A 16,096-nucleotide genomic window follows, 5' to 3' on the forward strand; every position below is an offset into this window, starting at 1 on the left:
TTAAAGGTGTATGCCACCACTGCCTGGCTCTGTGGATTGTGGCTTTCTGTACCCTCAGGCAAGCTTTTATAAATCATAAATAGCCGGACAGTAGTGGCGCACACCTTTAGTCCCAGCACTCGGGAGGCAGAGGCAGGCGGATCTCTGTGACTTCGAGGCTGGGCTGGACCAACAGCCTCCAAAACAATACAGAGAAACCCTGTCTCATAAAACCAAACAATAAATAAATAAATCATAAATTATATATAACCACAGAAAAGCAGGGCATGGTAGCACACACCTTTATTTCCAACACTTGAAAGGCAGAGACAGGCCAATCTCTTGAGTTCCAGCCTGGTCTACAGAGTGAGTTCCAGGATATCCAAGGCTACACAGAAAAACCCTGTCTTGGAAAAACAAAAAGAGAGGCAGGGAAGGAGGGAGGAATGAAGGGGGTGGTGGTGAAAGAGGTGCTTTCATAGGGAATGAATTTTATTTTACTTAGGCTTGTCCAGGTTTAAGCACATTCCATGCCAACAAGCAAAGGCCTAAAATTTGATGTTTAAAGTTGTTAGAGTTCAGTTAGAAAATGTAGACACAAATCTAAATTTTCTTCTGAGTCACTGTGCATTATCTTCCAAAATGTAGTCTAATAAAAAATTTTTTTAAACTCTACAGTAAGGACCATCAAGATGGCTCAGTGTTGCCAAGCCTGATGACCTAAGTTTAATCCCCAGAACACACAAAGTAGAAGTTGAGTGAGCTCACTCCTTCAAGTCATCCTATGGCCTCCACATGTGTACCATCACACTCAGATGCCTGCCCACCCATACGTACTCAAATAAATAGAGTTTTTAAAATTAAGGAAAAGTATTATACTCCATATTTGCATTCTTGTAGCTTATCGACTCACTCGTTTGGGCAGGTCTCCTCAAGCTTGCTTGCACTGGTAATTCCTCACTCATTCATGTAGCTTATATCTCCAGGAAGAAAGCTTGCCAACCATCAGTCAGTAAGCAAATGAATAGCTTGTCCCCTTATGCTCACATGTACATGTTTTGATTTATTGAAACAGTTACTTGAAAGGATTCTGGAATCTACGAGCAATAGCCATAAGAGTAGCAGTTCTTTTTCTCTAGGTTTTAAAATATTCCTTCTTCAATAACTGGAAGATGTGGTCAGCACATCCATAATTTATTCATGCATTTAACAGAACTTTAAAGACTTCTGTTGTGCTGTAACACTACATTATTAGAGTTAGAGCATAACTAAATAATGTTCATATCCAAGATAATTAGCTTTGACCTGTTAAGACTGATGTATTTTGTTTGCTTTTTGGTAGCATTGTTTTCTCTTCCTTCCCTTGCATTAAAATCCCACAAGAGCTGGAGTGTAGATCAGTGACAGAGCATGTCCCTTGGATGTGTGGAGCCCTGAGCAAACATTCCACCTTCATCACTGAGAAAGCCATGTGATATAGCACATGCTTTCATCCCTCTCCTTTGTGGTGGTGTGTGAAAGGTGCTATCTACAGTTGTGTCTGAATAGAGAAGAAAAGCCGCCATCGTGTATGCTTTCCTCCAGGGACAGAGCCCTTCCTGGGAATTTAACTAGAAACAACTCTATTAGAATAAATCAGATGAGTCATTACCACACCTGTAACTCAGGAGAATTCCAGCCAGGAGACATGCCTGAGGGCTGTGGGGGAACAGCCTCCACCAGGCAGGAAATGAGTGACCTCAGTACACTAACACATGGAATCTTAATGATCTGTTTCTGGAACTAAGTCCTTTCCTTTAGGATAAAAGCTGTGTGTTACTTAAGTTTATGTCTAACACCTTAAACATATTATCTTATATATGGCAAATACTTGGTAAATCTTTACTGAGTAGATTAAGAGGGTTACTATTAAAATTGGAGGAAAAAAAGAGCTGAACAGTGGTTGCACACTCCTTTAATCCTAGCACTGGGGAGGCTGAGGCAGCTGGATCTCTGAGTTTGAGGCCAGGACTACACATAGAAACCTTGTCTTGAGAAGGTTTAAATAAACAGTTAAAACTGCTTACTTTACCCTCATACTTGATCAGAGAGGCATATGGATGTACTAAGATGAAAGTATTGCATAGCAAAATGGGGGGGGCGCAATACAGGAACTTAAAACCCAGCTGTCTACTGTGCTGTCTTTTTTCACCTCAATTACCCAACTAGGAAACATGGATCTAAATGCCTCGTGCACTGCAAAATGGGGGTGAGTCGCTCGGCCTCCACTGTGATTGCTTATGCAATGAAGGAGTATGGCTGGAATCTGGATCGAGCTTATGACTATGTGAAAGAGAGACGAACAGTGACCAAGCCTAACCCCAGCTTCATGAGACAACTGGAAGAGTACCAAGGGATCTTGCTGGCAAGGTGAGTCCCCACATGCCTCTTTCTGACTCTCATTCCTTTACACTTCCACAAGGCAAGCTAAGGAGTCATTTTCTGCAGCCAGTCCTTAGCCTGACTTGTATGTGATATTTTTTAACTTGGATTCCTTTCTCTATCAATTTTTTTCAAAATATGAATTTAAGATTAGCATAGAAGATTAAGCAGGTAATCTTTCAGGCATTTGATAGATATAGCGTAAGAGAAAAATTAGAGTCACATTTCAGTTTTCAATTGGGTGCACATTTAATTTAACACCTCCATCATCTTATGATATCCTTGTCAACATGGATACCAGGCCTCACCCTCCCTGGGGAATGATGTGGGGGTTGGGTGGGGGGCTGGGGAGCTGGTGGAGGGACAAGGGAGGAGGGGTGGGAGAGGGAGCTAGGATTGACATGTGAAGCATTCATGTTTCTAATTTAAATAAAAACATATATTGAGGGGAAAAAAAGATGGACACCAGTGCTCCTAAGGTGCTACTAGTGTTCCCTAAAATTCTTGAAGAAAAATACATGCTGGTTTTTTTTTTTTCAGTATTTAGTTTTACTGAGCTCACTAGCAATTTTGGTCATGTACCAACCTATGCACTACCCCATTTGAGGGTTACACCTAGAAACAACTCACTCTTTTTTTTTGTTTGTTTGTTTTTGGGTTTTTGTTCTTTTTGGTTTTGGTTTTTTGTTTTGTTGTTGTTTTTTCAAGAAAGGGTTTCTCTATGTAACAGCCCTAGCTGTCCTGGAACTCACTCTGTAGACCAGGCTGGCCTCAAACTCACAGAGATCCGCCTGCCTCTACCTCCCGAGTGCTGGGATTAAAGGCGTGCGCCACTACTGACCGGCTAGCTCACTCTTTAAAAAAAAATACAAATCTTTAATCAAATTTTAAATATGTGTTGTGTCAAACTGAAAAAAAAGTCACAAAGGGAAAAAACATCTTAGATTTGATAGCCACAGATACTTTTCCACAAAACTATTTTTCAGCCTGCCTTTCTACCCACTACTATCGTCAGTCATTTCCTGTATCAATGAGAGACATCTGTTTTCAATAGTAATTTGGTAGTTGGTTGTTAAAATCAGTAATTTTACTGCCTTTAGGAGTTAAAAAATCACCTTCATCTATTCTTGCATCAGATATTAAATGACCTGAGGGTCACTTTATTGAGTTGTCACATGCTGAAATTATCTGACTTGATAGGTCTGGTCTGTTTTCCCTGTGAGCATGTTCTAGACTGTGTTTTTAGAGCGATGGCACAGCTGTGTAAAAGCACTTGCAGCTGGTGCCAGGGTTTGACTCCAGCGAGTCTCATGACTTGATCTTGACTCTCAAATCTGGGCTGCATTTCCACAGAAGAGAATGTTAATAGCCTTCCAACCTATCCAAGCAAAGGGGCCACCCTCCCAGCCCCCAAAGAATTGTGAAAATGTGACCACAACATAGCATTATGGTTTCCACTACAAACCCTCCCATTTACTCAGCATTTGGAATGAACTCATCTGAGCCTTTGTCTGGGAGAATACTCAGTCCTCTGTTTCTAAGAAGTTCTAGGTCTTTAGGACCAGTTTTCCATGACACTTGGAGATTAAATCAGGAGCCATGACACAGAAAATCTTTTTGGGATAAGAAAAGGGTACCTAAGCATTTGAGGAGAACATAAATATTATATGTTCCCAGACACACACAACACACATAACGGATATTAGGCAATGTCCTCATGTGACCTACTGAGAGGAAGGATACTACATGTTCTGCCAACTTCAGTATTTATTCTGGAATCCCAGGCTACTGCAAGCTGTTGGATTGGCTCCCCCTCCCCCAGTACTCTCTTCCTCCCCCCCCCCCATGTGGTTTTTCTTAGATGTTAAAGGAATTTCAGAAAAATCTTAAATGAGGATATGAAGGGCAGCATAAACCAAAAAATCATGCTTCCTCTTCCCTTTTCCTTTCTTTTTCTGTACCATCCTGACTTCCTGAGCTTGATTCATACAGGGAGGGCAAACTCCAGAGAGAAAAAACACAGAATTTGCATCATTATATCTGTTTTATATTCCTGGTTCACCCTTGCTGCAACCTTCAGAAGTTACTTCATGTTTCTAGTCCTCACCTGGCCCGCATCTGTAAAATTAAAACATCAAAATGAAGAAACCCTGTCTCGTAAAAACCAAAAAAAAAAAAAAAAAACCATCAAAATGAAGTTGAGAGAGGTGGTACGTGCCTTCAACTCCAGCACTTGGAGGCAGGCAGGTCTCTGTAGATTCAAGACTAACCTGGTTTACATTATCAAGCTCCAGGACAGCCAAGGCTACATAGAGAGACCCTGTCTCAAAAAAAAAAAAAAACAATAATGATAATAATCAAGATGTCTGTCTCCCTTGTAGACTTTGGAATAAAAATGTTCACTCTGAACTAGGAACTAGGCAGTGCTGGTACACGCCTTTAAATCCCAGCACTTGGGAGACAGAAGCAGGCAGATCTTTGAGTTGAGACCAGCCTGATCTACAGAGTGAGTCCAGGACAGCCAGGGATACACAGAGAAACCCTGTCTCAGAAAAACCAAAAAGAAAAGAAATAATACAGGGCAAGGGAGATGATGGCTTAGCAGCTAAAGTACTTGTTACTCAAACCTGAGTCCCATCCTTCAAGAAAAAAATCAAAAAATGTCTACTCTATATTTTCTTTTTCACTAAATTATACTTTATTTTTTTATGACAGACTATCACATACCACAGCTCCATCACCTAATCCTCCTGTCTTATCTCCCAAGTGCTTGATTCATTCTTTTCAGGTTTTTATTCCACTATCTATTAAGGGTTGTCTCTCATCTCCTTCCTCTGTGGTTACCCAAAAAGCATATGTTGATATATGCTATTTCTTCCCCCTTCATTGTCGTCAACCTGCCTTCCAACATCACAAGCACACTAGCTCCCCAGAAACTGGAGTGGAAGTGTTCCTGGCATTTCTCATGATGTCCATGGTAGGGATATCACCTAGGCTGCTTTTGGTGGCAAGTAATAAAATACCTTCTTCATTTCTGAGGGTCTCAACAGGAAACGGCTTGCTCAGGTTGAGGTTATTTTAAAAGGGTTTTAGAGGTACTAGAGAGATGGCTCAGAGGTTAAGAGCACTGGTTGCTCTTCTAGAGGACAATTCCCAGCAACCACATTGTTACAGCATCCACAATGAGATCTGGTGCCCTCTTCTGGTGTGCAGGCGTATGTGCAGTGGAACACTGTATATAATTAATAAATAAATAAACAAAATCATTTTTAAAGAAGGTTTCTAGACGTGAAATATGTGCAAAGGTGAACCTTCTACAACTAGACTGCTTGATAATAAATAGTTCCTAAGCTCCAAGAGAGAGAACACTTACCATAGCCTGAAGGTTGAGACTCCTGTAAAGAAAGATACCTTCAAAGGTCAGAGGGAAGGAAAGCTGGAAACATAAAATTCCTGACTTAAGCTTCTTTCTTCTAGCCTTAGTCCATGATGTGTTCAGTAGAAACTTTGGTACTTGTAGGCTAACCACAATTTTATGGGGTCCGGTAGATTCTACACTGGGACCTTCCTGTTGAGAGGAGCCAGGCATGGTGGAGAGTCTCTATAGCCTCAGGGCTGGGGAGGCGTTAGCAGGGGGATCAGAAGTAGGTGTGAGGCTAGCCTGAACTTCTGTGGCCTTCTGAGGCTCTGCCAGGCTGTATAGCTTAGGGAACCAGGAGAGCCACACACGCAGAAAGTGTCACTCAGTTTCTAAGAAATACCATCCCCTCTTGGACCACCTTATACTTCTTAGCAGTTTTGTTTTGTTTTGTTTAGAGTTGTGATCCCAGCATCCTGTAGCTGCAGTTTTCCAGAGCAGGACTGGGTACTTAGCTGGAAGTGGCAGCTGTCTATTGGAGAGCTTGATGTGGGTGCCTGTTAGTAACACATTTCCGTAGTAACTTCTGAACTGATTACAGTCTTTATGAGAGCCTGAGGGTACAGGCAAAGGACTTATTATATATACTTCAAAATACCTTTGGTAGTTTAGAAAAGGCTCATTTACTCTTCCCCTTGAAGACCTAAAAGGTATGGCATCATGAAACTATTGGTATGCTTCATACTGGATTTATTTTTTCTGGTTTTATAGTTGTGAAGTGGTAACAAGCAGAATGAGTGCTGAATTGCCATTAAACTACCAGCAGCTCTCTTTGTTATTCTGTATTTTGATCATACAGGTATCTGCCAGGTTTGTGGTCTATCAGACAGGTTCATGTTTTAACCCTGCCATTTGTAAGCTGTACCATGTGTCTATGGTATGAGGTTCCAGTGGGGGTTGGGAGGGGGAACTAAGTAACAGGTAGGAGAACTTGTGCCTCATGTCCTCAGACATGTCCATTTTGATTACTGAAGAACCTGATCAGGAGGCCCATTGGAGGCAGGGCTGTCTCTTTACCCTGGCTACCTCGGAAGAGCAGTGCAGGTAGACAGTCGTCAGCCAGCATCAGGAAGCCAGAAATGAAAGGACACGGCTTTCTGGTCCCATGACAGCCAAGCCTGCTTGTGGCTTAAAAAGATGTTTTTCTTAATAGCTTTCTAGTTAAATCATCAAAACTATCTAGGACTATGCACAGCTCACAGAAATGCCCAGTGCTTTTCCTAGTACCCTAGAAAGTAATCACAAGGAGTCTCATTTACTGGGTCTGACACTCCAGCAATATTTTCCTAAGAATGGATGCTCTTATCATGTAACAAGAAAGCAGAGGCAAGAGAATGGAGTGTCTTATATGTCTTGTCATTTACATTTCTTTCCTGCTCATCTAATAAATAAATAAATAAACAAATAAACAAACTGTTACCCAGAGTGGACCAGTCATATATGTGACTGTGTTTACATGAATCCGAATTCAGGTCAGAGGCCACTCAGGGGTGGGGAGGTCTGAGACACGGTTGCATCATGTAGGCCACAGGCCAGCTCTGAAGTTCTTTTGTGGCAACTTGTTTATTTACTTGGCCTGCCTAGAATAGGAATGGGGGTGTCAGCTGGATTAAACGTTAACAGTTTAAAATAATAAATATGATCTAATGTTGTGCATGGAGCCCTGTCAGTGTCACGGCATCAGAATACACTGGCTCTAGGCAGGGCCTCACTGGAAAACAGTCTAGTGTTACTAGTAAACCCAGTGGTACACACATGCTCTAAAACCCATGTATTCTATTCCTGTTACATAACAGTTTGGAGAAAGTGAAATGCATACCAACCACAAGAATGTCCCTGGCAGTATTGTTTATAGTAGCCAACAGAGTTTCATCAACCATATGGATAAATTAACTTTGACACATTTATTTCACTTTATGAAAATATGTTTATATATACAGTGCTGGAGATTGAAAACAAGTTATCCAAAATTATGTTTTAGGTTCAAATATGGTGGGCATGCCTTTAATCTCAGCAGAGGGCAGGCAGATCTCTGTGAGTACAAGGCCAGCTTAGCCTTTATAGTAAGTTCCATGACAATCAGTCTGTGTAGTAAGAGTCATTAGAAAATGAAGCATGTGCAGTAGCATTTTAAAGAGAAGAAAGGATTTTAAAGAGAAGAAAGGAAATGATAATTGTGGAATTCAAGAGGGAGGCTCCCCATGGAGAGCTGGAGAATGCAGGTCAGCAGAGACACGTGGAGTCACGGTGCTTTCACAGGGATGGAATAACTGGACTGTGTTACCAATCTTTAGATTAGATTTTTCTTTCTCTTTTATAAGTGGGTGTCAGTTGTACTCCCAAGCCCCATTGAAGTATTTTCTGATGCTTATCCCCTCCAGGAACAGAAGGAAGTCCCTGCTGGGCTTCAGACTGCAATGTTAGCCACTTCCTCTGGAACATTTTCTGTTTACACTCATTAGCATAACTTCCATCTCATATTCCCTCCTGACTGATAATTTTTTAATGTATTAGATTTATTCATTTTATGTATGAGTGTTTTGCCTACATGTATGTATAATATACCACATACATGCTTGGTACCCATGAAGGTCAGAAGAGGGCAGCTGAATCCCTGGAACTGGAGTTATGGATGGTTGTGGACCACCATGTGGGTATGGAAAATCGAACCTAGGCCGTCTGAGAGCAACAGTGGTTTTTTTGTTTGTTTGTTTTGTTTTGTTTTTTCCAGACAGGGTTTTTCTTTGTAGCTTTGTAGACCAGGCTGTCCTCAAACTCAGAGATCCTCCTGTCTCTGCCTCCTGAGTACTGGATTAAAGGCATGTGGCTAGCAACAGTGTTCTTAACCACTAAGTCATCTCTCCAGTCCTGACTGATAAGTAATTTTCAAGCATTTTTTTAAATTATACTTTGGGGATTCTGGAGATCATGGACACTTGTCATGTGTTTGTTGGCTAATAAAATCAGCTGCTGTGTTATGCTATTAGGTGTCTACGAGCAGCCGCCCTCTGAGCTGTCTCCTCTGTCTCATGCATCACAGGAACCATCCTGCTGTGGTAAGAGCACAGGTTTGAACAGCCCCATGATAGTATAGAAATTAGAAAACACAGTTGTGTTTTTAGGCCTGGAAACAAAGACATCCAGATCTAGGAGAAACTTGCATAAGAAGCAAACTGACCTTAGTTGGTAATGATATAGTTTAGTTCACACTTACCCAATGTAAGAAGAGGCTTGTCCCTCCAGACAGCCTCTCATGTATTTGAGATATGTGATATGTTGTCTCCTCCTAGGGGTGGCTGGAGGTCATGCACCTTGAAAAGGGTAAAAACTCCACTGCACACCCAGCAAACTAATGATTATAGCTTGTCATCATAAACAGATTTGAGCTGTTCCCTGTAAGGTAAAGCACCCCTCTGCTGTAAGGGCCTGAGTCAGAGTGCCCCACCCCAGCAGCGGACGGTAGAGGGAGCTGAGAGCAGGTGCAGAGATGAGAAGAAACAGGGTCACATCAGTGTAGGCATATGACTCAGCAGAGCCCGTGTGTGGCCACACGCCCAGGGCAAGTTGTCTGAGGCTGAGTTTCCCTTCCACCCAGAAGTTAGGTAACTCTTTGTCTGCTTATAAATCATGGGGACTGTCAAGCACCGTACTTAAAGGGCTAATCCCTGGCAGGTGATCCTGACAGGCAGCTGAGAAATTCTGGCTGGGCTTTGGGAATTGTGCTTGTAGCTTGAAAGCATGAAGTTTGAAATGAATTGCATCATCACCTCAGACTTCACTTCATAAAATAACCACAGGATGACTATATAGTGGTCTTTGAAGTTGGTGAAAAACCCTCTTTGACCCACATGTTTTTCTAAGTGTTGTCTCCACTTCTAAGACTTTGGGGAAAGGGCTGGCCTTGATACTCATCCCCTTCGTTCTGTGATAGATCATTCTCTCCAGACTTATTAGGCTATCTGAATCTCCTGACTTAAGAATGATCACCTTAGCCAGGTATGAGGATGCATGCCTTTAATCCTAGCACTCAGGAGACAGAGGCGGGTGAATCTCTGTGAGTTCAAGGCCAGCCTAGACTACAGAGTGAGTTCCCAGACAGCCAGGGCCACATAGAAAGACCCTGTCTCAAACAAAAAAATGGAAGGGGGGGGGAGAAGAAAAGAAAGAAAGACAGACAGACAGATAGATAGATCATCCCTTGGGGCTGCAGAGATGGATCAACAGCCCAAGTCTAGTGTCCAGCACCGACATTATAGCTCTCAACCCCCTATGACAACACCTCCTAGAGGTCTAACCCCTCTTCTGGCCTCCATGGACACCCTCATAAATAAAAATTAGTCTTAAAAAAGAATGGGCATGATCACCAGCCTGCATGATCACATTTGCATCAGCCGTTCTTTCCCTCTCAAAAAAAAAAAAAAAAGCATAAGTCAAAACAAACAAAAGCCAGTAAGGCAAATAACAAAACAAAAAGCACCCCCTAAAATCATGGCATCAATTTTGTTTTTAGACCTGTCCTATATTCCGTGACACCTTGGTGGAGAAAATTATTTTCTCTTTCCCAGGAAATATCAATTTCAAATAGCTTTTGGGGGCTGGGGATCTAGCTCAGTGGTGGAGCACTTGCCTAGCGAGCACAAGGCCCTGGGTTTGAGCTCCAAAGGGGGGCAGTGGGGAGACAAAATAACAGATAGCTTCTTGGTTAGGGTAGGACTTCGCATCCTCTTCTCTGTGCTGAGGTTTTATCTTGTGTGAACTTCTGCAGGTCTGTGAGTACTGTCATAGTCTCTGTGAATTCATACGTGAATTAGCCATGTTGTGCCTAGAGTAGGTTTCCTTGAAGTCATCCACCACATCTGGATCTTTTTTTGTTGTTGTTGTTTTTTGGGTTTTGTTGTTGTTGTTGTTGTTGTTTTTTTTTTTTTTTTTTTTTTGGTTTTTTCGAGACAGCGTTTCTCTGTGGCTTTGGAGGCTGTCCTGGAACTAGCTCTTGTAGACCAGGCTGGCCTCGAACTCACAGAGATCCGCCTGCTTCTGCCTCCCGAGTGCTAGGATTAAAGGCGTGCGCCACCAACGCCCGGCCACATCTGGATCTTATAATCTTTCTGCCCCTTCCACATAGATCCCCGAGCCTTGAAGGGGACTTATTTGTTTTATTTTTTGTGTATGATGTTTTGCCTGCATGTTTGTCTGGTGCCCATGTGACTTTGGAGACCAAAAGAAGATATCAGATCCCCTGGAACTGGAGTTACAGATGGTTGTGGGTGCTAGGAGCTGAACCCCAGTCCTCTGTAAGAGCTCTTACAGCCAAGCCCAGCATGCTCATTTTTTTTAAGATTTTATTTATTTGTATGTGCAGTGTTCAACCTGCATGTGTGCCTACAGGCCAGAAGAGGGCACCAGATCTCACTACAGATGGTTGTGAGCAGCCATGTGGTTGCTGGGAATTGAACTCAGGACCTCTGGAAGAGCACCCAATGCTCTTAACCTCTGAGCCATCTCTCCGGCCCATCAACATGCTCATTTTTAATTCAAAATTTAGACAAATAATGAAGCAAGAGAGTATTAACTTTCCCTAGAATGATTTCTACCTTCCTTGAAGAAATCCCCTACCAAATGATGTTCCTCCAGATTTCTTTCCATTCTTACTCAGACATGCAAACTGACCATCCTAAATGTTAAACTTGCTTTTTCACTTAACAGTATACCTTGGATATCAGTCCCTAAAATGCCCAACAACAAAAAATGGTGTTGTTTTTTTAATATTTTATTTGGAGGGCTGGAGCGATGGCTAAGTGATTAAGAGCACTTGCTACTCTTCCAGAAGATCTGAGTTTTATTCCCAGCACCCATAGTAGGTAGCTCACAACAACCTGTAACTCCAGTTCTAGGGGACACACACACACACACACACACACACACACACACACACACACCATACCCACCTATAATTGAAAGTAAAAAAAAATAAATTATTTTTACTATTATGTATATGGGTGCTTTACCTACATGTATGTCTGTGTACCGTGTACATGCCTGATGCTTGTGAATGCCAGAAGGGGACATCAAATCCTCTTAAAAGACAGTTGTGAGTCACCATGTTAGTTGCTGACAATCAAACCCAGATCCTCTGGAAGAGAATCCAGACCCATTTTTGTTATTTTTAATTATGTGTATGCATGTGTGTCTGTGTGAGAGTATATGATGTGTGCAGATGCCCAAAGAGGTCAGATGTTTCTGATTCCCCTGGTGCTAGGTTATAGACATTTGTCAACCCCAGATATAGGTGCTGGGAACAGAACTTGGGTCCTCTGGCAGAATGGAAAGCCCTCTTAACCACTAAGTCCTCTCTCCAGCCCCCAGTGTCTTGACAGTTTTAATATAATTATATAGCCTATAATTTACTTTTGTATTTTTATTTTATTTTTGCATGTGTTTATACATATTGTGCACGTATGAATACAGAGGCCAAAAGTCAATGTAGGATGTCTTCTTCAGTCACCCCTTCACTCTACTGAGAGAGACATGGTCTCTCCCTGAATCTGGAGCTTGCCAATTTAGCTAGTATGGCAAGCACTTTACCAATTGAACCATTTCTCCAGCCCTAGCCTTAAGTTTAAATAAATCTACTTTTCTTTTTAGTGTCTCATTTTTAATACCACAGACAGTGCTATAGTAAATATCCATATGTGTAAAACACACCCTTAAAGTATTTCTCCAAGAAAACATCTAACAAGAACTGATTATTTAAGGGCTAAATCTGGAGAGCTGTTGTCACACTTGACTCACAAAAGAAAGTCTGCAGGGCCAGTGAGATGGCCCATTAGGTAAGTGCTTGCTCCTAAGCTAAGCCCAATAACCTGAATTCAAGTCCCAGGACCCAAGAGGGAAGGAGGAGTCAACTAGCCCAGTTGTCCTCTGACCTTCACTTGTATGGCATGGCACACACAGTAATGTAATTAAAAATAATATGAAGTCTATAGTTCATGCTCTGACCAACACCATGAAAGAACTTACCAACACTGGCTGTTAGCAAATTTTGGCTCCCATCAATCTGATTAAATCATACCTCAACACACAAAGGCAGAAGCAGGGGGATCTCTATGGTCTGTATAGTGAGTTCCAGGTCAGTTAGTGCTGTGGAATGAGAGTCTGTCTCAAAAGAGCAACAACAAAAAATCAGATCTCAGCAATTTATCGTTGTTTGCTTTGTGTGTTTTTTTGCTCCTGTTAAGGTGTGCATATTTTGAAGTGTTCACTGTCTTGATCCTTCAAACAGTAGCAAGGCATTTTGCAGGTGGTTGAGTTTTCTCTGGATGTGGTTTCCTGGAAGGATGTTGACTGTTTTTACAAACCACAGTAATATGTTTCCTGTATTTGTCATTCACAGCAAACAGCGCCATAACAAACTCTGGAGATCTCATTCAGATAGTGACCTCTCGGACCACCATGAACCCATCTGCAAACCTGGGCTGGAGCTCAACAAGAAGGAGATGACCACTTCAGCAGACCAGATTGCCGAGGTGAAGGCCGTGGAGAACCTTGCAGCCATATCTCCTGTCTTTGTGGAGCATGTGGTTCCACAGGACACAAGTCAGAAAGGGGTTCATACCAAAGAAAGAGTCATCTGCCTGGGGTTTTCTTCACAGGAGTTTCATGCCGGACAGATCGAAGATGAATTAAACTTAAATGACATCAATGGATGTTCATCAGGGTGTTGTCTCAGTGAATCAAAATTCCCTCTTGACAACTGCCATGCATCTAAAGCCTTAATCCAACCTGGACAGGCCTCAGAAATGGCCAACAAGTTCCCAGACTTAACAGTGGAAGATTTGGAGACAGATGCCCTGAAAGCAGACCTGAATGTCCACTTACTGCCAATGGAAGAGTTGACATCTCGACTGAAAGACCTCCCCATGTCACCTGATCTGGAGTCACCAAGCCCCCAACCCAGGTGCCATGCTGCCATGTCCGATTTTAGTACTGATCGTATTGATTTTTTTAGTGCCCTCGAGAAGTTTGTAGAGCTTTCTCAAGAAACCCGGGCTCGATCTTTTTCCCACTCAAGGACAGAAGAGCTAGGCGGAGGAAGGAGTGAGGGTTGTCGCCTGTCAGTGATGGAAGTGGCACCTTCGGAAATGGCAGCTGATGACCAGAGGAGCAGCTCTTTGAGTAATACTCCCCACGCATCTGAGGAATCTTCAGTGGATGAGGACCAGTCAAAGGTAAAACTGCTTTATGTTTCCATGTAATGAAACTCTCACCAAAGAAACTACTGAAGATTCTGCTCTGTTAACTTCTTTGGGCAGGGGTGGGGGTGGGGTTAGGAGCACTGTATCACTGTGCTTTACCGATGGCCCTAGCTTTTTTAAAAAATATATATATGTGTGTGTTGGTGTATTCATATGAGTGGAGGTGCACAAGGAGGTCAGAGGGATGGGATTCCCCCCCCCCAAGCTTGAGTACAGGGGTTTGTGAGCTACACACCATAGGACTGGGAACTGAGCTGTCATCCCCTGTACGTGTTCTTAACCACTGAGTCGTTTCTTCAACCCCTTAACTCACTTTGATGTTAATAAAGATTTCACTAGTAAATAGTGGAACAGTCAAGTTGAGATCTTCCTTTAAAATGTAGGGTGCTTTTTTTTAAGGATTTTATCTTTTCAGGCTTTGGTGTCATTTTAGATTTATTCTATTTTATGTATAAATATCTTGCCTACATGTATATGTGTGTACCACATATATGCCTGGTGCCCACAGACGTCAGAAGAGGGCTTCAGCTCCCCTGGAATTGGAGTTGTAGACAGTTGATTGCCACTGTGTGGGTCCCAGGAATCAAACCCAGGTGGTCTCCAAAAGCAGCAAGTGCCCATAACTGCTGAGCCATCTTTCTACCTCTTGTTGGAGCATTTCTGAAAGGGGCTAACAAAGGAGAGAATTAGCCAAAACAAATGCCCTGACTAAGCAAAGGGAGGTCCTTTCTGTGGACCCCTGGAGCCCAGATCAAATCTCAGCAATGATGAAATGCCACAGAACTGCCTGAGTAAGACCTGTCTCTGAGAAGATGGATTTATCTGAGAAACATTTTATCTCAGAAAGTTTACAAGCTGGACACGTGCAAATGGTTGCTGGAGTAGCAGCAGGTACCCTGCTGAGGTCAGTGATGCTGTTAATAACATTGGTGAATTTATTTCCAGTCCTGTGGTGCTCAAGAATCAGGAGGTTAGAGAGGCTGAATTTGGGAGCAGATATTATCCTAAGATTCTTAAGTAGTTTTGATTTGTTTGTTTTGTTTTTGAAGTCAGGGTTTCTCTGTGTAGCTTTGGCTGTCCTAGAACTCACTCTATAGACCAAACTGGCCTCAAACTCACAGATCTGCCTGCCTCTGCCTCTCAAGTTCTGGGATTAGAAGCATGCATTATCATGCCTGGCAATATATGAATTCTTATGATCCATCTCAGAAGTAGGAAAAATACCTTAGATGATCAAAAAACTTGCTTCGTTTGTTTTGTTTATCTGTTTACTTTGAGACAAGGTCTTAGATTTACTCTAACGTACAAGACTTCCCCTAATGATCTTAATGGACCTGATTATATTTTTGTGATTGATTTTGCAGTCCTGGGGATTGAACACAGGGCCCTGTGCATACCAGGAGAGTGTTTTACCAGCTGCGTTTGGTGCTGACAGCCCTGGTTAGATGCCTGAGAGCTCATGATTTGTACCTTTCTTCATCTATTATTTAACCCAAAGCAACACTTTTCCCTCTCCTGTCTTCTGCCTTGTTGTGTTTCTATGGGAAGCTGAAATGTTTAAGCTCTCTTTATTGACCAGTCAGTGCAATAGCACTGACAGAAATAGCTTCCTACTGAGTCCTTGGTCATATGAGTGCTCCTTCCATGGCCCGTGCACACACCAGGCTCACCAGTTCTCCAAGATCACCTCTGCTTGATGTCCTGGCAGATCTCCCCCAAAGACAAGCCTGACCTTCTTAGTTCATACCAACTGAGACTGTTAGAGGAGAAAGACCTGCACAATTCCTGAGGAAATACTGTGTTTTGAAGTCTTACGTAAAATGTTAACAAAACTGACAATGATGATGCTCTGACTTTAAAGAGAGCCATTTCTAGTTTGTGAAGTTAAATTTTTTGTTTGTTTGCATTGGGACCTGATTTTTTCTGGATTTAGGGGTGTTTGGTCTAAATCTATGGGATTTGCTACCTTGTAAAGAAGTAAAATATCTAAGAATAAGGATTCTAAGGTTGCTGAGGGACATGGCTG

General features: G+C 42.3%; 1 protein-coding gene across 4 annotated transcripts in view; it reads left to right on the forward strand.

Moving 5' to 3' along the window:
- The window catches only part of Ssh2 (slingshot protein phosphatase 2), a 262,347-nt gene that overhangs the window by 238,244 nt on the left and 8,007 nt on the right, over positions 1-16,096 (forward strand). For 3 of the 4 annotated variants that reach the window (XM_040749172.1, XM_040749173.1, XM_040749175.1), the window contains 2 exons: positions 2,188-2,388; positions 13,209-14,043. In XM_040749172.1, coding sequence (XP_040605106.1) covers positions 2,188-2,388; positions 13,209-14,043 — 1,036 coding nt within the window. The remainder of the gene's footprint in view (positions 1-2,187; positions 2,389-13,208; positions 14,044-16,096) is intronic. The other variant, XM_040749174.1, reaches the window with a different exon arrangement.

This window comes from Mesocricetus auratus, unplaced genomic scaffold (assembly GCF_017639785.1).
Source record: "Mesocricetus auratus isolate SY011 unplaced genomic scaffold, BCM_Maur_2.0 Super-Scaffold_100007, whole genome shotgun sequence".
Taxonomy (NCBI): Eukaryota; Metazoa; Chordata; class Mammalia; order Rodentia; family Cricetidae; genus Mesocricetus; species Mesocricetus auratus.